Source organism: Oncorhynchus nerka, linkage group LG14 (genome assembly GCF_034236695.1).
Source record: "Oncorhynchus nerka isolate Pitt River linkage group LG14, Oner_Uvic_2.0, whole genome shotgun sequence".
NCBI classification, from domain to species: domain Eukaryota; kingdom Metazoa; phylum Chordata; class Actinopteri; order Salmoniformes; family Salmonidae; genus Oncorhynchus; species Oncorhynchus nerka.
In genome coordinates this window covers 12,080,695-12,106,401 of record NC_088409.1, presented here as the reverse complement: position 1 = coordinate 12,106,401, position 25,707 = coordinate 12,080,695, and the positions used below count along the sequence as shown (strand labels likewise).

The 25,707-nt window shown below is 43.2% G+C and overlaps 1 protein-coding gene across 1 annotated transcript in view; it reads left to right on the top strand.

Annotated features, from left to right (window-relative positions):
• nbeal2 (neurobeachin-like 2) overlaps positions 1 to 25,707 on the top strand; it is a gene marked incomplete at its 5' end in the record, with an annotated part of 167,409 nt that overhangs the window by 53,237 nt on the left and 88,465 nt on the right. The window contains 8 exon segments of the mRNA XM_065027411.1: positions 1 to 5; positions 1,192 to 1,275; positions 1,955 to 2,053; positions 2,269 to 2,610; positions 6,057 to 6,362; positions 6,364 to 6,386; positions 8,236 to 8,368; positions 14,375 to 14,494. The exon segment at positions 1 to 5 is cut by the window's left edge and continues 88 nt beyond it. Coding sequence (XP_064883483.1) covers positions 1 to 5; positions 1,192 to 1,275; positions 1,955 to 2,053; positions 2,269 to 2,610; positions 6,057 to 6,362; positions 6,364 to 6,386; positions 8,236 to 8,368; positions 14,375 to 14,494 — 1,112 coding nt within the window.

Here is a 25,707-nt window from a genome sequence, read left to right as displayed (position 1 = left end):
ACCAGGTACTTTCCCTCCATGATCATGTTGAAATAGGTCTGACTGTCAGCAGAAAACTCAGCCTCTTCTCTCTCTCTCCTCCTCTCTTTATCTCTCTCTGTCTTGCCCTCTCTTTCATTCTCTCATGCTCTCTCCTCTCCCTCTTCTCCTCCCTTCTCACCTCCCCCACCCACCTCAGTCTATAGCTACATAGTATACCGGCATAATCTACAAATGAGGGCGACTGGCCAGACTTCCTGGTAAAGAGGCATCCTGTTTAAGGAGCTCAGAGAGATGGAGGGTAGGATGGTCTGTGTACTGGACTAGTAGCTCTCTCTCTTCTTTTTGGTTGTTGACCATTAGTTAGTTTTTCTACAGAACTCAGTCAAGTATACAGCCCCCCCTCTCCACCCCCCCAAATCTAAATACATTCATTCTCACAGAGGGATCCAAGGAACAAAACACTGAGGGATTTAAACAAAATCTAAAACAAACTGACATTCACCGACAGAAACAAAACGGCCACTATAGAGAACATTCTCTAAGATGGTCCACATACGGTTTCCAGATTCTGTCAAAAATGTCTGCTTTTAGAATATAACGAGTGTAATGGTGTGTAGCTGGTTAGTTCAGTCGTCCAGTGTGTTATTGCGGGTGGATATGAGCCTCTCTCTCTTCTTACACACTATATTCTCTAAGAGAGGCTGAGTGTCCTGCTGTCATCAGTAGGTCAGATTGTGTGTGTGTGTGTGTGTGTGTGTGTGTGTGTGTGTGTGTGTGTGTGTGTGTGTGTGTGTGTGTGTGCTCATCTCTCCAAGCATGTATCACCTCACTGTCTCAGGGCTCCTGTTGGGATCGTCCTCCTGCATGTCTGCTGGTTTGGTATCTTTCACAATGTCTTGTGGTTGTAGATGTGTGATGGAATCTGTCCTTTGCAGCGCTCGGTTATTGTGTAACAATGGGTTTTGCTTGTGTGTCACATTCTTTTTTTGTGGCAGAAGACTTTTACAATCTTATTAGTTGTGTAATGGTTTGGGTTCTGCATGTCAACACCTGTCATTGATTGACCCAGTTGTTATGGTAACTTCTGTCTTTTCCCTGTGTGTGTTTTCATGTATATATGTCCCCTTGAGTTGGTGTGGGGTGTCACCTGTACATACTGTATGTTAAGTCTGCGGTGTCACATATTATTATGTCCCCCTGACTGTGTAGGTTTTGGAGAAAGGTTCCGACTGCATTACAGTCCATGCCCTCGGAGTCCTCACATCCATCATGAGTAACTCCCCTTCTGCCAAGGTAAGGATTTCTACAACTAGTGTGTCCCGCTGGGTATTGAACCCTGGTCATCCAGACTACATTAGCTCTCCCAGTTGAAGCTTAGGCAGCATTTCAGGGAGATTACACAGTCTTCAGGTCTTAGGCAAGGCTTTTCATCACACAATCATAGTTCTAGTACCGTCTTCCTCTGTCTGACACACACACACACACACACACGTTATCAGAACAGAAAAAAAGCCGGATAAGGCTTGACACTGTTTTCATTCTTGTTTAGACAGTCTCATTATCCTCCTGTCTGTTGTGTGGCTCTTTGCCAGGGAGGAAGTTCTTTAATTCCATCTCTGTCCCAAATGACAACCTATTCCCTGTATAGTGCACTGCTTTTGACCAGGGCCCATAGGGTTCTATATAGAGAATAGGTTGCCGTTTGGGAGGCATATTTGTGTCTGTACATTGCTGGCCTGTCTATATTTGTGTCTCTGTACATTACTAGCCTGTCTATATTTGTGTCTCTGTACATTACTGGCCTGTCTATATTTGTGTCTCTGTACATTACTGGCCTGTCTATATTTGTGTCTCTGTACATTACTGGCCTGTCTATATTTGTGTCTCTGTACATTACTGGCCTGTCTATATTTGTGTCTCTGTACATTACTGGCCTGTCTATATTTGTGTCTCTGTGTTCTTCTCCCTCCAGGAGGTTTTCAAGGAGCGGATTGGCTACTCCCAGCTGTTTGACGTCCTGAAGAGTCAGGGTCAGCCCACTAAACGCCTGCTGCAGGAACTCATGAACATGGTGAGCAGATCGACACCTCCTCACTTCATCTGGTTAAAGGGATACTAATGTAGAGTGTAAAGGGAGAGAATGTCATGTTGTCATGAAGGCCATTAGTCCTTTACTTGTCAACATTCTGTGGGTTAGATATATTTGGACTTCCACAAAAACCTCTGACTCTCTCACTCCTCTCTCATTGCCTTCCTCTTTTCTCTCCCTCTCCTTCTCTCCACTAGGCGGTGGAAGGGGAACACGCCCACACCCATCACCTGGGTGTCAGTAACGACCAGCCCCTCCTCCTCCTCCTACAGTGGCTGCCTGACCTGGCCCCCCAGAGGGACCTGCAGCTCCTGGTAGCCCAGTGGCTGTCTGCGGTCTGCGGGGGCTCCCTGGCCTGCCGTACGGTGGCTGTGGAGGCCGGCCTGGTGGGGGCTGTGCTCCATGTCCTCTCCCAGCCACAGAGACTGGACCGCCAGTGTGCCGATGGCCTCCTGGGGATGTTACAGGACATGGGGTCTCTCTGTCTGAGGCCTGCTGAGCTGAAGTCTCTGTTGAGGCTGCTCCGACCCCTCGACCAGGTATTTGATTTCAAAATGATGCTCTGTAATGCTTTCATTTGTGTAATCTACAGTGTAATATACAGAGTCATTTACAGAGTCATTTACAGTGTAATATACAGAGTCATTTACAGAGTCATTTACAGTGTAATATACAGAGTCATATACAGAGTCATTTACAGTGTAATATACAGAGTCATCTACAGTGTAATATACAGAGTCATCTACAGTGCCCTCCGTAATTATTGGGACAGTGAAGCATTTAGAAAAATAATAATTGGGCTTTATACTCCAAATATCATACCCCCACCCAAAATACTAACCTCGCCTGTTATTGTAATGGTGAGAGGTTAGCATGTCTTGGGGTTATGATATAAAAGGCTAACCTCTCCTGTTATTGTACTGGTGAGAGGTTAGCATGTCTTGGGGGTATGATATAAAATGCTAACCTGGCCTGTTATTGTAATGGTGAGAGATTAGCATGTCTTGGGGGTATGATATAAAATGCTAACCTCCCCTGTTATTGTAATGGTGAGAGATTAGCATGTCTTGGTGGTGTGATATAAAATGCTAACCTCCCCTGTTATTATAATGGTGAGAGGTTAGCATGTCTTGGGGGTATGATATAAAATGCTAACCTGGCCTGTTATTGTAATGGTGAGAGGTTAGCATGTCTTGGGGGTATGATATAAAATGCTAACCTGGCCTGTTATTGTAATGGTGAGAGGTTAGCATGTCTTGGGGGTATGATATAAAATGCTAACCTGGCCTGTTATTGTAATGGTGAGAGGTTAGCATGTCTTGGGGGTATGATATAAAATGCTAACCTGGCCTGTTATTGTAATGGTGAGAGGTTAGCATGTCTTGGGGGTATGATATAAAATGCTAACCCTGCCTGTTATTGTAATGGTGAGAGGTTAGCATGTCTTGGTGGTATGATATAAAATGCTAACCTCCCCTGTTATTGTAATGGTGAGAGGTTAGCATGTCTTGGGGGTATGATATAAAATGCTAACCCTGCATGTTATTGTAATGGTGAGAGGTTAGCATGTCTTGGTGGTATGATATAAAATGCTAACCTCCCCTGTTATTGTAATGGTGAGAGGTTAGCATGTCTTGGGGGTATGATATAAAATGCTAACCTCCCCTGTTATTATAATGGTGAGAGGTTAGCATGTCTTGGGGGTATGATATAAAATGCTAACCCTGCCTGTTATTGTAATGGTGAGAGATTAGCATGTCTTGGGGGTATGATATAAAATGCTAACCTGGCCTGTTATTGTAATGGTGAGAGGTTAGCATGTCTTGGGGGTATGATATAAAATGCTAACCTCCCCTGTTATTGTAATGGTGAGAGGTTAGCATGTCTTGGGGGTATGATATAAAATGCTAACCTCCCCTGTTATTGTAATGGTGAGAGGTTAGCATGTCTTGGGGGTATGATATAAAATGCTAACCTGGCCTGTTATTGTAATGGTGAGAGGTTAGCATGTCTTGGGGGTATGATATAAAATGCTAACCTGGCCTGTTATTGTAATGGTGAGAGGTTAGCATGTCTTGGGGGTATGATATAAAATGCTAACCTCCCCTGTTATTGTAATGGTGAGAGGTTAGCATGTCTTGGGGGTATGATATAAAATGCTAACCTCTCCTGTTATTGTAATGGTGAGAGGTTAGCATGTCTTGGTGGTATGATATAAAATGCTAACCTGGCCTGTTATTGTAATGGTGAGAGGTTAGCATGTCTTGGGGGTATGATATAAAATGCTAACCTCTCCTGTTATTGTAATGGTGAGAGGTTAGCATGTCTTGGTGGTATGATATAAAATGCTAACCTCCCCTGTTATTGTAATGGTGAGAGGTTAGCATGTCTTGGGGGTATGATATAAAATGTTAAGGAACATTCTATTCTTATTTACAATAAAAATGGCTCAACACATTATTTACCATTAATTTCTATTGGGCACAAAATAGTTTTTGTTGTGTTTCAGATTAACAGCAAATACATCCAACAAGTTTGTACAGTCACCAGCTTGATATACTGTAGTCATTGTGTGAAAATGGGACCAAATATTAAACTTCTGACTGCTTTAATACACATAGAAGTCAATTTGACCCAATACTTTTGGTCTCCTAAAATTGGGGGACTATGTATTAAAAAAGGGCTGTAATTTCTAAACGGTTTACCCAATATGGATGAAAATACCCTCAAATTAAAGACGACAGTACGCACTTTAACCTCAGTCATTGTTTAATTTCAAAAGAAAAGTGCTTCACTGTCCCAATATTTACAGAGGGCGCTGTAAAACCATTCAGAATCAGAACCTTATTGCCATGCAACAAAAGTTACTAGGTATTTATTTTGGCATTGTACATAGAAGCATCTACATCACCAACCTTAACAATTAACCCAGATTTCACCCCTCCGTCCAGATATCACCCCTCTGTCTAGATAGCACCCCTCTGTCTAGAACCCTCATATCACCCCTCTGTCTAGATATCACCCCTCTGTCCAGATATCACCCCTCTGTCTAGATATCACCCCTCTGTCTAGATATCACCCCTCTGTCCAGATATCACCCCTCTGTCCAGATATCACCCCTCCGTCCAGATATCACCCCTCTGTCTAGATATCACCCCTCTGTCTAGATAGCACCCCTCTGTCTAGATATCACCCCTCTGTCCAGATATCACCCCTCTGTCTAGATATCACCCCTCTGTCTAGATATCACCCCTCTGTCTAGATATCACCCCTCTGTCTAGATATCACCCCTCTGTCTAGATATCACCCCTCTGTCTAGATATCACCCCTCTGTCTAGATATCACCCCTCTGTCTAGATATCACCCCTCTGTCTAGATATCACCCCTCTGTCTAGATATCACCCCTCTGTCTAGATATCACCCCTCTCTGTCCAGATATCACCCCTCTGTCTAGATATCACCCTGTCTCTGTCTGTCTAGATATCACCCCTCTGTCTAGATATCACCCCTCTGTCCAGATATAACCCCTCTGTCCAGATATAACCCCTCTGTCTAGATAGCACCCCTCTGTCTAGATATCACCCCTCTGTCTAGATAGCACCCCTCTGTCTAGATATCACCCCTCTGTCTAGATAGCACCCCTCTGTCTAGATAGATATCACCCCTCTGTCTAGTCCAGATATCACCCTCTAGATAGTCGTACAGCACCCTCTGTCTAGATATCACCCCTCTGTCTAGATATCACCCCTCTGTCTAGATATCACCCCTCTGTCCAGATATCACCCCTCTGTCCAGATATCACCCCTCTGTCCAGATATCACCCCTCTGTCCAGATATCACCCCTCTGTCCAGATATCACCCCTCTGTCTAGATATCACCCCTCTGTCTAGATATCACCCCTCTGTCTAGATATCACCCCTCTGTCTAGATAGCACCCTATATACAGCACATGACCACCCTTAGATAAAATTCTCTCCCTTACCAGGGGCAGGACGTGTTGGCAGGGAAGAGGACGGGGACACACCCTTACTGCGCCCGCATCATCCGGGTGCTGGCGGTGATGGCGGCCAGGGATGGGAGGAACAGCGCCCTGCAGTATTTTGACCTGACTCATCCCCTGGCAGGGATCATGGTGCCCACGGTCCAGCGCTGGCCAGGCAGTGGGTTTTCCTTCCACGCCTGGCTCTGTCTCAACATGGACTTCCCACAATACCACTCAGAGTTCTCCATGCCCAGCACCCGCCCGTCTGCTGGGGCACCAGGGGCGGCGACACGGGGTATGGGCAAAGGACCCCCGCAGGAAACAGCTGTACAGGTACCAGACTGGAGAGATGGGGATACACCTAAGACCACACTACTGCTTGATGTGTGCTGGCCCAATGAGCGAGCGGGTGCTGGCCCAATGAGCGAGCGGGTGCTGGCCCAATGAGCGAGCCGGTGCTGGCCCAATGAGCTAGTCCGGTGCTGGCCCAATAAGAGAGCCGGAGCTGGCCCAATGAGCGAGCCGGTGCTGGCCCAATAAGAGACCCGGTGCTGGCCCAATGAGCTAGTCCGGTGCTGGCCCAATAAGAGAGCCGGTGCTGGCCCAATGAGCTAGTCCGGTGCTGGCCCAATAAGAGAGCCGGTGCTGGCCCAATAAGAGAGCCGGTGCTGGCCCAATAAGAGAGCCGGTGCTGGCCCAATAAAAGAGCCGGTGCTGGCCCAATAAGAGAGCCGGTGCTGGCCCAATAAGAGAGCCGGTGCTGGCCCAATGAGCTAGTCCGGTGCTGGCCCAATAAGAGAGCCGGTGCTGGCCCAATAAGAGAGCCGGTGCTGGCCCAATAAGAGAGCCGGTGCTGGCCCAATAAAAGAGCCGGTGCTGGTCCAATAAGAGAACCGGTGCTGGCCCAATGAGGGCGAAAATCTCCCCACGTCTCTGTTTTCAATATGGGATGTTGCGGTGACCATATTACTGCCACACTGGCAGTCATGAGTCATGAACGCAATAAAATTCCACGTGACTGTTGAGTCACGGTAATCTCCTCTCGTGTACTATGTGTCATGCTTTTTTAGCACCCTACCCACTAACGACCATCAGGTCCTAATGGCCTGGTACTCAGGGCTCTATTGTCACTCCATCAGGTCCTAATGGCCTGGTACTCAGGGTTCTACGGTCACTCCATCAGGTACTAATTGCCTGGTACTCAGGGCTCTATTGTCCCTCCATCAGGTCCTAATGGCCTGGTACCCAGGGCTCTATTGTCCCTCCATCAGGTCCTAATTGCCTGGTACTCAGTGCTCTATGGTCCCTCCATCAGGTCCTAATGGCCTGGTACTCAGTGCTCTATGGTCCCTCCATCAGGTCCTAATGGCCTGGTACTCAGGGCTCTACTGTCCCTCCATCAGGTCCTAATGGCCTGGTACTCAGGGCTCTATTATCCCTCCATCAGGTCCTAATGACCTGGTACTCAGGTCTCTATTGTTCCCCCATCAGGTCCTAATGGCCTTGTACTCAGGGCTCTATTGTGACTCCATCAGGTCCTAATGGCCTAGTACACAGGGCTCTATTGTACCTCCATCAGGTCCTAATGGCCTGGTACTCAGGGCTCTATTGTCCCTCCATCAGGTCCTAATGGCCTGGTACTCAGGGCTCTATTGTCCCTCCATCAGGTCCTAATGGCCTGGTACTCAGGGCTCTATTGTCCCTCCATCATGTCCTAATGGCCTGGTACTCAGGGCATATCTTGTCAGCTAAAGGAACTGGCCTATAGCCTATGTCATGGATCTTAGCCAGATAACATACCGTAACTCATATTCTGTTCTTCTGAAATACATTTTATTCACATCATAATGTTTCTTTAGACCTGAATACATCTTGTATTTATTGTGATGGTGTCAATTACATAGATTTATTATTGGATGTTCCAACGGCGCGTGTTTATATGTTCTTACCGGTCAATTACCGTGAGACCAGCAGGCTTTTGCATGACAACAACCGTCTGGCAAAATGTCATGACCGCCACAGCCCTCGTTGAAAGCAATATGATTTAAAAGTATGTAACAGGCAGAGTAACTTAATATTGCCACCAGTCGTCAGTTGGATCAGATTCAAATCCATTCAGTGAACTTTATTGATCCCCCAAGGGGGCAGTTATTGATGTGTTTCCTGTCTCCTTGGTGCTTAGCCTGTTGACAGCCGGTGGTACAGGTTTAGAGGCTTTCTTCACCATGGAGGGAGTGTTGGTGGTGGCTGTCTGCACTAAGAAAGACTACATGGTCGTGTCCCTGCCAGAACACCCTCTAACAGACTGCTGCTGGGTAAGATACACACACAGATATAGGGACAGAGGATGGGGACCAAATTTCACCCTATTCCCTATACAGTGCACTAGGTTTGACCAGGGTTAAATGTAGTGCACTATTTAGAGAATAGGGTGCCATTTGGGTTTATTATGGATCCTCATTAGTTCCTGCCAAGGCAGCAGCTACTCTTCCTGGGGTTTATTAAGGATCCTCATTAGTTCCTGCCAAGGCAGCAGATACTCTTCCTGGGGTTTATTATGGATCCCCATTAGTTCCTGCCAAGGCAGCAGCTACTCTTCCTGGGGTTTATTATGGATCCCCATTAGTTCCTGCCAAGGCAGCAGATACTCTTCCTGGGGTTTATTATGGATCCTCATTAGTTCCTGCCAAGGCAGCAGCTACTCTTCCTGGGGTTTATTATGGATCCCCATTAGTTCCTGCCAAGGCAGCAGCTACTCTTCCTGGGGTTTATTATGGATCCCCATTAGTTCCTGCCAAGGCAGCAGCTACTCTTCCTGGGGTTTATTATGGATCCCCATTAGTTCCTGCCAAGGCAGCAGCTACTCTTCCTGGGGTTTATTATGGATCCTCATTAGTTCCTGCCAAGGCAGCAGCTACTCTTCCTGGGGTTTATTATGGATCCCCATTAGTTCCTGCCAAGGCAGCAGCTACTCTTCCTAGGGTTTATTATGGATCCCCATTAGTTCCTGCCAAGGCAGCAGCTACTCTTCCTGGGGTTTATTATGGATCCCCATTAGTTCCTGCCAAGGCAGCAGCTACTCTTCCTGGGGTTTATTATGGATCCCCATTAGTTCCTGCCAAGGCAGCAGCTACTCTTCCTGGGGTTTATTATGGATCCCCATTAGTTCCTGCCAAGGCAGCAGCTACTCTTCCTGGGGTTTATTATGGATCCCCATTAGTTCCTGCCAAGGCAGCAGCTACTCTTCCTGGGGTTTATTAAGGATCCCCATTAGTTCCTGCCAAGGCAGCAGATACTCTTCCTGGGGTTTATTAAGGATCCCCATTAGTTCCTGCCAAGGCAGCAGATACTCTTCCTGGGGTTTATTATGGATCCCCATTAGTTCCTGGGCAGCAGCTACTCTTCCTGGGGTTTATTATGGATCCCCATTAGTTCCTGCCAAGGCAGCAGCTACTCTTCCTGGGGTTTATTAAGGATCCCCATTAGTTCCTGCCAAGGCAGCAGCTACTCTTCCTGGGGTTTATTAAGGATCCCCATTAGTTCCTGCCAAGGCAGCAGATACTCTTCCTGGGGTTTATTATGGATCCCCATTAGTTCCTGCCAAGGCAGCAGCTACTCTTCCTGGGGTTTATTATGGATCCCCATTAGTTCCTGCCAAGGCAGCAGCTACTCTTCCTGGGGTTTATTATGGATCCCCATTAGTTCCTGCCAAGGCAGCAGCTACTCTTCCTGGGGTTTATTATGGATCCCCATTAGTTCCTGCCAAGGCAGCAGCTACTCTTCCTGGGGTTTATTATGGATCCCCATTAGTTCCTGCCAAGGCAGCAGCTACTCTTCCTGGGGTTTATTATGGATCCCCATTAGTTCCTGCCAAGGCAGCAGCTACTCTTCCTGGGGTTTATTATGGATCCCCATTAGTTCCTGCCAAGGCAGCAGATACTCTTCCTGGGGTTTATTATGGATCCTCATTAGTTCCTGCCAAGGCAGCAGCTACTCTTCCTGGGGTTTATTATGGATCCCCATTAGTTCCTGCCAAGGCAGCAGCTACTCTTCCTGGGGTTTATTATGGATCCCCATTAGTTCCTGCCAAGGCAGCAGATACTCTTCCTGGGGTTTATTATGGATCCCCATTAGTTCCTGCCAAGGCAGCAGCTACTCTTCCTGGGGTTTATTATGGATCCCCATTAGTTCCTGCCAAGGCAGCAGCTACTCTTCCTGGGGTTTATTATGGATCCCCATTAGTTCCTGCCAAGGCAGCAGCTACTCTTCCTGGGGTTTATTATGGATCCTCATTAGTTCCTGCCAAGGCAGCAGATACTCTTCCTGAGGTTTATTATGGATCCTCATTAGTTCCTGCCAAGGCAGCAGCTACTCTTCCTGGTGTTTATTATGGATCCCCATTAGTTCCTGCCAAGGCAGCAGCTACTCTTCCTGGGGTTTATTATGGATCCCCATTAGTTCCTGCCAAGGCAGCAGCTACTCTTCCTGGGGTTTATTATGGATCCCCATTAGTTCCTGCCAAGGCAGCAGCTACTCTTCCTGGGGTTTATTATGGATCCCCATTAGTTCCTGCCAAGGCAGCAGCTACTCTTCCTGGGGTTTATTATGGATCCCCATTAGTTCCTGCCAAGGCAGCAGCTACTCTTCCTGGGGTTTATTATGGATCCCCATTAGTTCCTGCCAAGGCAGCAGCTACTCTTCCTGGGGTTTATTATGGATCCCCATTAGTTCCTGTCAAGGCAGCAGCTACTCTTCCTGGGGTTTATTATGGATCCCCATTAGTTCCTGCCAAGGCAGCAGCTACTCTTCCTGGGGTTTATTATGGATCCCCATTAGTTCCTGCCAAGGCAGCAGCTACTCTTCCTGGGGTTTATTATGGATCCCCATTAGTTCCTGCCAAGGCAGCAGCTACTCTTCCTGGGGTTTATTATGGATCCCCATTAGTTCCTGCCAAGGCAGCAGCTACTCTTCCTGGGGTTTATTATGGATCCCCATTAGTTCCTGCCAAGGCAGCAGATACTCTTCCTGGGGTTTATTATGGATCCCCATTAGTTCCTGCCAAGGCAGCAGATACTCTTCCTGGGGTTTATTATGGATCCCCATTAGTTCCTGCCAAGGCAGCAGCTACTCTTCCTGGGGTTTATTATGGATCCCCATTAGTTCCTGCCAAGGCAGCAGCTACTCTTCCTGGGGTTTATTATGGATCCCCATTAGTTCCTGCCAAGGCAGCAGCTACTCTTCCTGGGGTTTATTATGGATCCCCATTAGTTCCTGCCAAGGCAGCAGATACTCTTCCTGGGGTTTATTATGGATCCCCATTAGTTCCTGCCAAGGCAGCAGCTACTCTTCCTGGGGTTTATTATGGATCCCCATTAGTTCCTGCCAAGGCAGCAGCTACTCTTCCTGGGGTTTATTATGGATCCCCATTAGTTCCTGCCAAGGCAGCAGCTACTCTTCCTGGGGTTTATTATGGATCCCCATTAGTTCCTGCCAAGGCAGCAGCTACTCTTCCTGGGGTTTATTATGGATCCCCATTAGTTCCTGCCAAGGCAGCAGCTACTCTTCCTGGGGTTTATTATGGATCCCCATTAGTTCCTGCCAAGGCAGCAGCTACTCTTCCTGGGGTTTATTATGGATCCTCATTAGTTCCTGCCAAGGCAGCAGCTACTCTTCCTGGGGTTTATTATGGATCCCCATTAGTTCCTGCCAAGGCAGCAGCTACTCTTCCTGGGGTTTATTATGGATCCCCATTAGTTCCTGCCAAGGCAGCAGCTACTCTTCCTGGGGTTTATTATGGATCCCCATTAGTTCCTGCCAAGGCAGCAGCTACTCTTCCTGGGGTTTATTATGGATCCCCATTAGTTCCTGCCAAGGCAGCAGCTACTCTTCCTGGGGTTTATTATGGATCCCCATTAGTTCCTGCCAAGGCAGCAGCTACTCTTCCTGGGGTTTATTATGGATCCTCATTAGTTCCTGCCAAGGCAGCAGCTACTCTTCCTGGGGTTTATTATGGATCCTCATTAGTTCCTGCCAAGGCAGCAGCTACTCTTCCTGGGGTTTATTATGGATCCCCATTAGTTCCTGCCAAGGCAGCAGCTACTCTTCCTGGGGTTTATTATGGATCCCCATTAGTTCCTGCCAAGGCAGCAGCTACTCTTCCTGGGGTTTATTATGGATCCCCATTAGTTCCTGCCAAGGCAGCAGCTACTCTTCCTGGGGTTTATTATGGATCCCCATTAGTTCCTGCCAAGGCAGCAGCTACTCTTCCTGGGGTTTATTATGGATCCCCATTAGTTCCTGCCAAGGCAGCAGCTACTCTTCCTGGGGTTTATTATGGATCCCCATTAGTTCCTGCCAAGGCAGCAGCTACTCTTCCTGGGGTTTATTATGGATCCCCATTAGTTCCTGTCAAGGCAGCAGCTACTCTTCCTGGGGTTTATTATGGACCCCCATTAGTTCCTGCCAAGGCAGCAGCTACTCTTCCTGGGGTTTATTATGGATCCCCATTAGTTCCTGCCAAGGCAGCAGCTACTCTTCCTGGGGTTTATTATGGATCCCCATTAGTTCCTGCCAAGGCAGCAGCTACTCTTCCTGGGGTTTATTATGGATCCCCATTAGTTCCTGCCAAGGCAGCAGCTACTCTTCCTGGGGTTTATTATGGATCCCCATTAGTTCCTGCCAAGGCAGCAGCTACTCTTCCTGGGGTTTATTATGGATCCCCATTAGTTCCTGCCAAGGCAGCAGCTACTCTTCCTGGGGTTTATTATGGATCCCCATTAGTTCCTGCCAAGGCAGCAGCTACTCTTCCTGGGGTTTATTATGGATCCCCATTAGTTCCTGCCAAGGCAGCAGCTACTCTTCCTGGGGTTTATTATGGATCCTCATTAGTTCCTGCCAAGGCAGCAGCTACTCTTCCTGGGGTTTATTATGGATCCTCATTAGTTCCTGCCAAGGCAGCAGCTACTCTTCCTGGGGTTTATTATGGATCCTCATTAGTTCCTGCCAAGGCAGCAGCTACTCTTCCTGGGGTTTATTATGGATCCCCATTAGTTCCTGCCAAGGCAGCAGCTACTCTTCCTGGGGTTTATTATGGATCCTCATTAGTTCCTGCCAAGGCAGCAGCTACTCTTCCTGGGGTTTATTATGGATCCTCATTAGTTCCTGCCAAGGCAGCAGCTACTCTTCCTGGGGTTTATTATGGATCCTCATTAGTTCCTGCCAAGGCAGCAGCTACTCTTCCTGGGGTTTATTATGGATCCCCATTAGTTCCTGCCAAGGCAGCAGCTACTCTTCCTGGGGTTTATTATGGATCCTCATTAGTTCCTGCCAAGGCAGCAGCTACTCTTCCTGGGGTTTATTATGGATCCCCATTAGTTCCTGCCAAGGCAGCAGCTACTCTTCCTGGGGTTTATTATGGATCCTCATTAGTTCCTGCCAAGGCAGCAGCTACTCTTCCTGGGGTTTATTATGGATCCCCATTAGTTCCTGCCAAGGCAGCAGCTACTCTTCCTGGGGTTTATTATGGATCCCCATTAGTTCCTGCCAAGGCAGCAGCTACTCTTCCTGGGGTTTATTATGGATCCCCATTAGTTCCTGCCAAGGCAGCAGCTACTCTTCCTGGGGTTTATTATGGATCCCCATTAGTTCCTGCCAAGGCAGCAGCTACTCTTCCTGGGGTTTATTATGGATCCCCATTAGTTCCTGCCAAGGCAGCAGCTACTCTTCCTGGGGTCGCATGAAGACAGTTATATACAATTTAAAACATGACATGACATTTCGTAACACTTTTCACAACACATTAAGTGTGTTTCCTCAGGCCACTACTCCCAGACCACTGCTCCATTCGGGATGCAATCAGAGATCGAGACACAGCCTCTCAATTACGGAGTTGTTTCCCCATCTTATCTGACAGGCCTGATGTACGCTGGGATCAGCCAGTTAGCTGCTGTACCATGTGTTCACTACAGCTGTGTTGTTACTCTAATGAAGGATCATCGTCAGGGACTGTTTAATAATGGATGTTTAACGAGTTCAAGACACACTCATGTTTCTAGATTCTGGAGAAAGCACAATAATCTAGCAGGCATACCTTGCATAGAAGTCATATTTTACCTGCAATATATTGAGTAAAGACTATTTTCTCTTCTCTCTCGCTCTCTCTCTTCTTCTCGCTCTCTCCTCCACCCTCTCCTCCACCCTCTCGCTCTCTCTCCTGCTCTCTCTCTTCTCGCTCTCCTCTCTCTCTCTACTTGATCTCTCCTCCTCCCTCCCTCTCTCTCCTCCTCTCTCTCTTCCTCTCGCTCTCTCTCTTCTCCCCACAGCACTCTGTGGATATAGTCCATATTCCCGGCCGCCGTCCCTTCGGTCAGAATCTGGTCACCATCTACATCGATGGAGAACAGCGCAAGACAGCCCAGCTCCGATTCCCCTCGCTCAATGAGGTGAGAGAATGAGACAATGGGGTGAAGGACATTACTAAATTGGGAAAGCAAAATATGGTTGGATTAGGACAAAATATGTCTGGATTAGGACAAAATATGTCTGGATTAGGACAAAATATGTCTGGATTAGGACAAAATATGTCTGGATTAGGACAAAATATGTCTGGATTAGGACATAGGCTGAGAGCAAAGTGCCAAAGACAGACAGAAAATTGAAAGACAATTGTTTATGATCACCAGTTGTCTCTTGTTGTTTGATTACATTTACATATACATTTACATCTGTTCTGTTTTCATGGTAACTGTTGAAACCTGAGGTCTTGCTGGGTCCATTACGGCTGCATTAGCCATCCTGGGTCCATTAGCCATCCTTTGTCCATTACGGCTGCATTAGCCATCCTGGGTCCATTACGGCTGCATTAGCCATCCTGGGTCCATTACGGCTGCATTAGCCATCCTGGGTCCATTACGGCTGCATTAGCCATCCTGGGTCCATTACGGCTGCATTAACCATCCTGGGTCCATTACGGCTGCATTAGCCATCCTGGGTCCATTACAGCTGCATTAGCCATCCTGGGTCCATTCGCCATCCTGGGTCCATTAGCCATCCTGGGTCCATTAGCCATCCTGGGTCCATTACAGCTGCATTAGCCATCCTGGGTCCATTAGCCATCCTGGGTCCAATAGCCATCCTGGGGCCATTAGCCATCCTGGGTCCATTACGGCTGCATTAGCCATCCTGGGTCCATTAGCCATCCTGGGTCCATTAGCCATCCTGGGGCCATTAGCCATCCTGGGTCCATTACGGCTGCATTAGCCATCCTGGGTCCATTAGCCATCCTGGGTCCATTAGCCATCCTGGGGCCATTAGCCATCCTGGGTCCATTAGGCTGCATTAGCCATCCTGGGTCCATTAGCCATCCTGGGTCCATTAGGCTGCATTAGCCATCCTGGGTCCATTACAGCTGCATTAGCCATCCTGGGTCCATTACAGCTGCATTAGCCATCCTGGGGCCATTAGCCATCCTGGGTCCATTAGGCTGCATTAGCCATCCTGGGGCCATTAGCCATCCTGGGTCCATTAGGCTGCATTAGCCATCCTGGGTCCATTAGCCATCCTGGGTCCATTAGCCATCCTGGGTCCATTACGGCTGCATTAACCATCCTGGGTCCATTACGGCTGCATTAGCCATCCTGGGTCCATTACGGCTGCATTAACCATCCTGGGTCCATTACGGCTGCATTAGCCATCCTGGGTCCATTACGGCTGCATTAGCCATCCTGGGTCCATTACGGCTGCATTAACCATCCTGGGTCCATTACGGCTGCATTAGCCATCCTGGGTCCATTCGCCATCCTGGGTCCATTACGGCTGCATTAGCCATCCTGGGTCCATTACGGCTGCATTAGCCATCCTGGGTCCATTACGGCTGCATTAGCCATCCTGGGTCCATTACGGCTGTATTAACCATCCTGGGTTTCAGGAAGAGTTGTGGATTCGAGTCATAAAACTTGGACTCGAGTCACATATTTGATGAATTGAGAGTCGACTTGATAGAAAATAAAATAACTTGACTTGTACTTGAAGCCTCAAGACTCGGGACTCGACTTTGACTTGAGACGGATGACTTGAAATAATCTGGCCAGTTTTTGTAATGATTTGTCACTCATTTTGTGGCATAGAGTCTACCTGGATTACACACAGACAGAGACAGTAGCCGCAGCATCACCCTTGCAACAAAAAAAAAGATTGGCTAGAGAAATGCACACTCTGAACACTGATTGGACCAGCAAACTGTCAATCAACACAGGTTGGGTGAGCTAGCGAATAGATTGCTGATTTGCTGTACAGCTATAGGATCGGGTGCAGCACAAACCTCAAATTGTATGGAGAGAGAATTGCCTATATAAATATGCAGCTCCAAAACAAACGTGGTAAGCAAGAATATGAACGGTTTACTCTGCAAGCTCACCAGCAATGGAGCAACAATTTACTAGCATAGGTCTACTGATCTATAGGTAGGTAACAATTTACTAGCATAGGTCTACTGATCTTTAGGTAGGTAACAATTTACTAGCATAGGTCTACTGATCTATAGGTAGGTAACAATTTACTAGCATAGGTCTACTGATCTTTAGGTAGGTAACAATTTACTAGCATAGGTCTACTGATCTTTAGGTAGGTAACAATTTACTAGCATAGGTCTACTGATCTTTAGGTAGGTAACAATTTACTAGCATAGGTCTACTGATCTTTAGGTAGGTAACAATTTACTAGCACAGGTCTACTGATCTTTAGGTAGGTAACAATTTACTAGCATAGGTCTACTGATCTTTAGGTAGGTAACAATTTACTAGCATAGGTCTACTGATCTTTAGGTAGGTAACAATTTACTAGCATAGGTCTACTGATCTATAGGTAGGTAACAATTTACTAGCATAGGTCTACTGATCTTTAGGTAGGTAACAATTTACTAGCATATGTCTACTGATCTATAGGTAGGTAACAATTTACTAGCATATGTCTACTGATCTTTAGGTAGGTAACAATTTACTAGCATAGGTCTACTGATCTTTAGGTAGGTAACAATTTACTAGCACAGGTCTACTGATCTTTAGGTAGGTAACAATTTACTAGCATATGTCTACTGATCTATAGGTAGGTAACAATTTACTAGCATAGGTCTACTGATCTATAGGTAGGTAACAATTTACTAGCATATGTCTACTGATCTTTAGGTAGGTAACAATTTACTAGCATAGGTCTACTGATCTTTAGGTAGGTAACAATTTACTAGCATAGGTCTACTGATCTTTAGGTAGGTAACAATTTACTAGCACAGGTCTACTGAACTTTAGGTAGGTAACAATTTACTAGCATATGTCTACTGATCTATAGGTAGGTAACAATTTACTAGCATAGGTCTACTGATCTATAGGTAGGTAACAATTTACTAGCATAGGTCTACTGATCTATAGGTAGGTAACAATTTACTAGCATATGTCTACTGATCTTTAGGTAGGTAACACTTTACTAGCATAGGTCTACTGATCTTTAGGTAGGTAACAATTTACTAGCACAGGTCTACTGATCTTTAGGTAGGTAACAATTTACTAGCATAGGTCTACTGATCTTTAGGTAGGTAACAATTTACTAGCATAGGTCTACTGATCTTTAGGTAGGTAACAATTTACTAGCATAGGTCTACTGATCTATAGGTAGGTAACAATTTACTAGCATAGGTCTACTGATCTTTAGGTAGGTAACAATTTACTAGCATAGGTCTACTGATCTATAGGTAGGTAACAATTTACTAGCACAGGTCTACTGATCTTTAGGTAGGTAACAATTTACTAGCATAGGTCTACTGATCTATAGGTAGGTAACAATTTACTAGCATAGGTCTACTGATCTTTAGGTAGGTAACAATTTACTAGCATAGGTCTACTGATATATAGGTAGGTAACATAAGGTGAAAGCACCAATTTGTAAGTCGCTCTGGATAAGAGCGTCTACTGACTTAAATGTAAATGTAAATGTAACAATTTACTAGCATAGGTCTACTGATCTTTATGTAGGTAACAATTTACTAGCATAGGACTACTGATCTTTAGGTAGGTAACAATTTACTAGCATAGGTCTACTGATCTTTAGGTAGGTAACAATTTACTAGCATAGGTCTACTGATCTATAGGTAGGTAACAATTTACTAGCAAAGGTCTACTGATCTTTAGGTAGGTAACAATTTACTAGCAAAGGTCTACTGATCTTTAGGTAGGTAACAATTTACTAGCATAGGTCTACTGATCTATAGGTAGGTAACAATTTACTAGCATAGGTCTACTGATCTATAGGTAGGTAACAATTTACTAGCATATGTCTACTGATCTATAGGTAGGTAACAATTTACTAGCATAGGTCTACTGATCTATAGGTAGGTAACAATTTACTAGCATAGGTCTACTGATCTATAGGTAGGTAACAATTTACTAGCATATGTCTACTGATCTTTAGGTAGGTAACACTTTACTAGCATAGGTCTACTGATCTTTAGGTAGGTAACAATTTACTAGCACAGGTCTACTGATCTTTAGGTAGGTAACAATTTACTAGCATAGGTCTACTGATCTTTAGGTAGGTAACAATTTACTAGCATAGGTCTACTGATCTTTAGGTAGGTAACAATTTACTAGCATAGGTCTACTGATCTATAGGTAGGTAACAATTTACTAGCATAGGTCTACTGATCTTTAGGTAGGTAACAATTTACTAGCATAGGTCTACTGATCTATAGGTAGGTAACAATTTACTAGCACAGGTCTACTGATCTTTAGGTAGGCAACAATTTACTAGCATAGGTCTACTGATCTATACGTAGGTAACAATTTACTAGCATAGGTCTACTGATCTTTAGGTAGGTAACAATTTACTAGCATAGGTCTACTGATATATAGGTAGGTAACATAAGGTGAAAGCACCAATTTGTAAGTCGCTCTGGATAAGAGCGTCTGCTAAATGACTTAAATGTAAATGTAAATGTAACAATTTACTAGCATAGGTCTACTGATCTTTAGGTAGGTAACAATTTACTAGCATAGGACTACTGATCTTTAGGTAGGTAACAATTTACTAGCATAGGTCTACTGATCTTTAGGTAGGTAACAATTTACTAGCATAGGTCTACTGATCTATAGGTAGGTAACAATTTACTAGCAAAGGTCTACTGATCTTTAGGTAGGTAACAATTTACTAGCAAAGGTCTACTGATCTTTAGGTAGGTAACAATTTACTAGCATAGGTCTACTGATCTATAGGTAGGTAACAATTTACTAGCATAGGTCTACTGATCTATAGGTAGGTAACAATTTACTAGCACAGGTCTACTGATCTTTAGGTAGGTAACAATATACTAGTATAGGTCTACTGATCTTTAGGTAGGTAACAATTTACTAGCATAGGTCTACTGATCTATAGGTAGGTAATAATTTACTAGCACAGGTCTACTGATCTTTAGGTAGGTAACAATTTACTAGCACAGGTCTACTGATCTTTAGGTAGGTAACAATATACTAGTATAGGTCTACTGATCTTTAGGTAGGTAACAATTTACTAGCATAGGTCTACTGATCTATAGGTAGGTAATAATTTACTAGCACAGGTCTACTGATCTTTAGGTAGGTAACAATTTACTAGCACAGGTCTACTGATCTTTAGGTAGGTAACAATTTACTAGCATAGTCTACTGATCTTTAGGTAGGTAACAATTTACTAGCATAGGTCTACTGATCTATAGGTAGGTAACAATTTACTAGCATAGGTCTACTGATCTATAGGTAGGTAACAATTTACTAGCATAGGTCTACTGATCTATAGGTAGGTAACAATTTACTAGCATATGTCTACTGATCTTTAGGTAGGTAACACTTTACTAGCATAGGTCTACTGATCTTTAGGTAGGTAACAATTTACTAGCACAGGTCTACTGATCTTTAGGTAGGTAACAATTTACTAGCATAGGTCTACTGATCTTTAGGTAGGTAACAATTTACTAGCATAGGTCTACTGATCTTTAGGTAGGTAACAATTTACTAGCATAGGTCTACTGATCTATAGGTAGGTAACAATTTACTAGCATAGGTCTACTGATCTTTAGGTAGGTAACAATTTACTAGCATAGGTCTACTGATCTATAGGTAGGTAACAATTTACTAGCACAGGTCTACTGATCTTTAGGTAGGCAACAATTTACTAGCATAGGTCTACTGATCTATAGGTAGGTAACAATTTACTAGCATAGGTCTACTGATCTTTAGGTAGGTAACAATTTACTAGCATAGGTCTACTGATATATAGGTAGGTAACATAAGGTGAAAGCACCAATTTGTAAGTCGCTCTGGATAAGAGCGTCTGCTAAATGACTTAAATGTAAATGTAAATGTAACAATTTACTAGCATAGGTCTACTGATCTTTAGGTAGGTAACAATTTACTAGCATAGGACTACTGATCTTTAGGTAGGTAACAATTTACTAGCATAGGTCTACTGATCTTTAGGTAGGTAACAATTTACTAGCATAGGTCTACTGATCTATAGGTAGGTAACAATTTACTAGCAAAGGTCTACTGATCTTTAGGTAGGTAACAATTTACTAGCAAAGGTCTACTGATCTTTAGGTAGGTAACAATTTACTAGCATAGGTCTACTGATCTATAGGTAGGTAACAATTTACTAGCATAGGTCTACTGATCTATAGGTAGGTAACAATTTACTAGCACAGGTCTACTGATCTTTAGGTAGGTAACAATATACTAGTATAGGTCTACTGATCTTTAGGTAGGTAACAATTTACTAGCATAGGTCTACTGATCTATAGGTAGGTAATAATTTACTAGCACAGGTCTACTGATCTTTAGGTAGGTAACAATTTACTAGCATAGGTCTACTGATCTTTAGGTAGGTAACAATTTACTAGCATAGGTCTACTGATCTTTAGGTAGGTAACAATTTACTAGCATAGGTCTACTGATCTATAGGTAGGTAACAATTTACTAGCATAGGTCTACTGATCTTTAGGTAGGTAACAATTTACTAGCATAGGTCTACTGATCTATAGGTAGGTAACAATTTACTAGCATAGGTCTACTGATCTTTAGGTAGGTAACAATTTACTAGTATAGGTCTACTGATCTTTAGGTAGGTAACAATTTACTAGCATAGGTCTACTGATCTATAGGTAGGTAATAATTTACTAGCACAGGTCTACTGATCTTTAGGTAGGTAACAATTTACTAGCACAGGTCTACTGATCTTTAGGTAGGTAACAATTTACTAGCATAGGTCTACTGATCTTTAGGTAGGTAACAATTTACTAGCATAGGTCTACTGATCTATAGGTAGGTAACAATTTACTAGCATAGGTCTACTGATCTATAGGTAGGTAACAATTTACTAGCATAGGTCTACTGATCTATAGGTAGGTAACAATTTACTAGCATATGTCTACTGATCTTTAGGTAGGTAACACTTTACTAGCATAGGTCTACTGATCTTTAGGTAGGTAACAATTTACTAGCACAGGTCTACTGATCTTTAGGTAGGTAACAATTTACTAGCATAGGTCTACTGATCTTTAGGTAGGTAACAATTTACTAGCATAGGTCTACTGATCTTTAGGTAGGTAACAATTTACTAGCATAGGTCTACTGATCTATAGGTAGGTAACAATTTACTAGCATAGGTCTACTGATCTTTAGGTAGGTAACAATTTACTAGCATAGGTCTACTGATCTATAGGTAGGTAACAATTTACTAGCACAGGTCTACTGATCTTTAGGTAGGCAACAATTTACTAGCATAGGTCTACTGATCTATAGGTAGGTAACAATTTACTAGCATAGGTCTACTGATCTTTAGGTAGGTAACAATTTACTAGCATAGGTCTACTGATCTATAGGTAGGTAACATAAGGTGAAAGCACCAATTTGTAAGTCGCTCTGGATAAGAGCGTCTGCTAAATGACTTAAATGTAAATGTAAATGTAACAATTTACTAGCATAGGTCTACTGATCTTTAGGTAGGTAACAATTTACTAGCATAGGTCTACTGATCTTTAGGTAGGTAACAATTTACTAGCATAGGTCTACTGATCTTTAGGTAGGTAACAATTTACTAGCATAGGTCTACTGATCTATAGGTAGGTAACAATTTACTAGCAAAGGTCTACTGATCTTTAGGTAGGTAACAATTTACTAGCAAAGGTCTACTGATCTTTAGGTAGGTAACAATTTACTAGCATAGGTCTACTGATCTATAGGTAGGTAACAATTTACTAGCATAGGTCTACTGATCTATAGGTAGGTAACAATTTACTAGCACAGGTCTACTGATCTTTAGGTAGGTAACAATATACTAGTATAGGTCTACTGATCTTTAGGTAGGTAACAATTTACTAGCATAGGTCTACTGATCTATAGGTAGGTAATAATTTACTAGCACAGGTCTACTGATCTTTAGGTAGGTAACAATTTACTAGCACAGGTCTACTGATCTTTAGGTAGGTAACAATTTACTAGCATAGGTCTACTGATCTTTAGGTAGGTAACAATTTACTAGCATAGGTCTACTGATCTTTAGGTAGGTAACAATTTACTAGCACAGGTCTACTGATCTATAGGTAGGTAACAATTTACTAGCATAGGTCTACTGATCTTTAGGTAGGTAACAATTTACTAGCATAGGTCTACTGATCTATAGGTAGGTAACAATTTACTAGCATAGGTCTACTGATCTTTAGGTAGGTAACAATTTACTAGTATAGGTCTACTGATCTTTAGGTAGGTAACAATTTACTAGCATAGGTCTACTGATCTTTAGGTAGGTAACAATTTACTAGCACAGGTCTACTGATCTTTAGGTAGGTAACAATTTACTAGCATAGGTCTACTGATCTTTAGGTAGGTAACAATTTACTAGCATAGGTCTACTGATCTTTAGGTAGGTAACAATTTACTAGCATAGGTCTACTGATCTTTAGGTAGGTAACAATTTACTAGCATAGGTCTACTGATCTATAGGTAGGTAACAATTTACTAGCACAGGTCTACTGATCTTTAGGTAGGTAACAATTTACTAGCATAGGTCTACTGATCTTTAGGTAGGTAACAATTTACTAGCATAGGTCTACTGATCTATAGGTAGGTAACAATTTACTAGCATAGGTCTACTGATCTATAGGTAGGTAACAATTTACTAGCATAGGTCTACTGATCTATAGGTAGGTAACAATTTACTAGCATAGGTCTACTGATCTTTAGGTAGGTAACACTTTACTAGCATAGGTCTACTGATCTTTAGGTAGGTAACAATTTACTAGCACAGGTCTACTGATCTTTAGGTAGGTAACAATTTACTAGCATAGGTCTACTGATCTTTAGGTAGGTAACAATTTACTAGCATAGGTCTACTGATCTTTAGGTAGGTAACAATTTACTAGCATAGGTCTACTGATCTATAGGTAGGTAACAATTTACTAGCATAGGTCTACTGATCTTTAGGTAGGTAACAATTTACTAGCATAGGTCTACTGATCTATAGGTAGGTAACAATTTACTAGCATAGGTCTACTGATCTTTAGGTAGGCAACAATTTACTAGCATAGGTCTACTGATCTATAGGTAGGTAACAATTTACTAGCATAGGTCTACTGATCTTTAGGTAGGTAACAATTTACTAGCATAGGTCTACTGATCTATAGGTAGGTAACATAAGGTGAAAGCACCAATTTGTAAGTCGCTCTGGATAAGAGCGTCTGCTAAATGACTTAAATGTAAATAGGTAACAATTTACTAGCATAGGTCTACTGATCTTTAGGTAGGTAACAATTTACTAGCATAGGTCTACTGATCTTTAGGTAGGTAACAATTTACTAGCATAGGTCTACTGATCTTTAGGTAGGTAACAATTTACTAGCATAGGTCTACTGATCTATAGGTAGGTAACAATTTACTAGCATAGGTCTACTGATCTTTAGGTAGGTAACAATTTACTAGCATAGGTCTACTGATCTTTAGGTAGGTAACAATTTACTAGCATAGGTCTACTGATCTATAGGTAGGTAACAATTTACTAGCATAGGTCTACTGATCTATAGGTAGGTAACAATTTACTAGCACAGGTCTACTGATCTTTAGGTAGGTAACAATTTACTAGTATAGGTCTACTGATCTTTAGGTAGGTAACAATTTACTAGCATAGGTCTACTGATCTATAGGTAGGTAACAATTTACTAGCATAGGTCTACTGATCTTTAGGTAGGTAACAATTTACTAGCATAGGTCTACTGATCTTTAGGTAGGTAACAATTTACTAGCATAGGTCTACTGATCTTTAGGTAGGTAACAATTTACTAGCATAGGTCTACTGATCTTTAGGTAGGTAACAATTTACTAGCACAGGTCTACTGATCTATAGGTAGGTAACAATTTACTAGCATAGGTCTACTGATCTTTAGGTAGGTAACAATTTACTAGCATAGGTCTACTGATCTATAGGTAGGTAACAATTTACTAGCATAGGTCTACTGATCTTTAGGTAGGTAACAATTTACTAGCATAGGTCTACTGATCTTTAGGTAGGTAACAATTTACTAGCATAGGTCTACTGATCTATAGGTAGGTAACAATTTACTAGCATAGGTCTACTGATCTTTAGGTAGGTAACAATTTACTAGCATAGGTCTACTGATCTTTAGGTAGGTAACAATTTACTAGCATAGGTCTACTGATCTTTAGGTAGGTAACAATTTACTAGCATAGGTCTACTGATCTTTAGGTAGGTAACAATTTACTAGCATAGGTCTACTGATCTTTAGGTAGGTAACAATTTACTAGCATAGGTCTACTGATCTATAGGTAGGTAACAATTTACTAGCATAGGTCTACTGATCTTTAGGTAGGTAACAATTTACTAGCATAGGTCTACTGATCTTTAGGTAGGTAACAATTTACTAGCATAGGTCTACTGATCTATAGGTAGGTAACAATTTACTAGCATAGGTCTACTGATCTTTAGGTAGGTAACAATTTACTAGCATAGGTCTACTGATCTTTAGGTAGGTAACAATTTACTAGCATAGGTCTACTGATCTTTAGGTAGGTAACAATTTACTAGCATAGGTCTACTGATCTTTAGGTAGGTAACAATTTACTAGCATAGGTCTACTGATCTTTAGGTAGGTAACAATTTACTAGCATAGGTCTACTGATCTTTAGGTAGGTAACAATTTACTAGCATAGGTCTACTGATCTATAGGTAGGTAACAATTTACTAGCATAGGTCTACTGATCTATAGGTAGGTAACAATTTACTAGCATAGGTCTACTGATCTATAGGTAGGTAACAATTTACTAGCATATGTCTACTGATCTATAGGTAGGTAACAATTTACTAGCATAGGTCTACTGATCTTTAGGTAGGTAACAATTTACTAGCATAGGTCTACTGATCTATAGGTAGGTAACAATTTACTAGCATAGGTCTACTGATCTATAGGTAGGTAACAATTTACTAGCATAGGTCTACTGATCTATAGGTAGGTAACAATTTACTAGCATAGGTCTACTGATCTATAGGTAGGTAACAATTTACTAGCATAGGTCTACTGATCTTTAGGTAGGTAACAATTTACTAGCATAGGTCTACTGATCTATAGGTA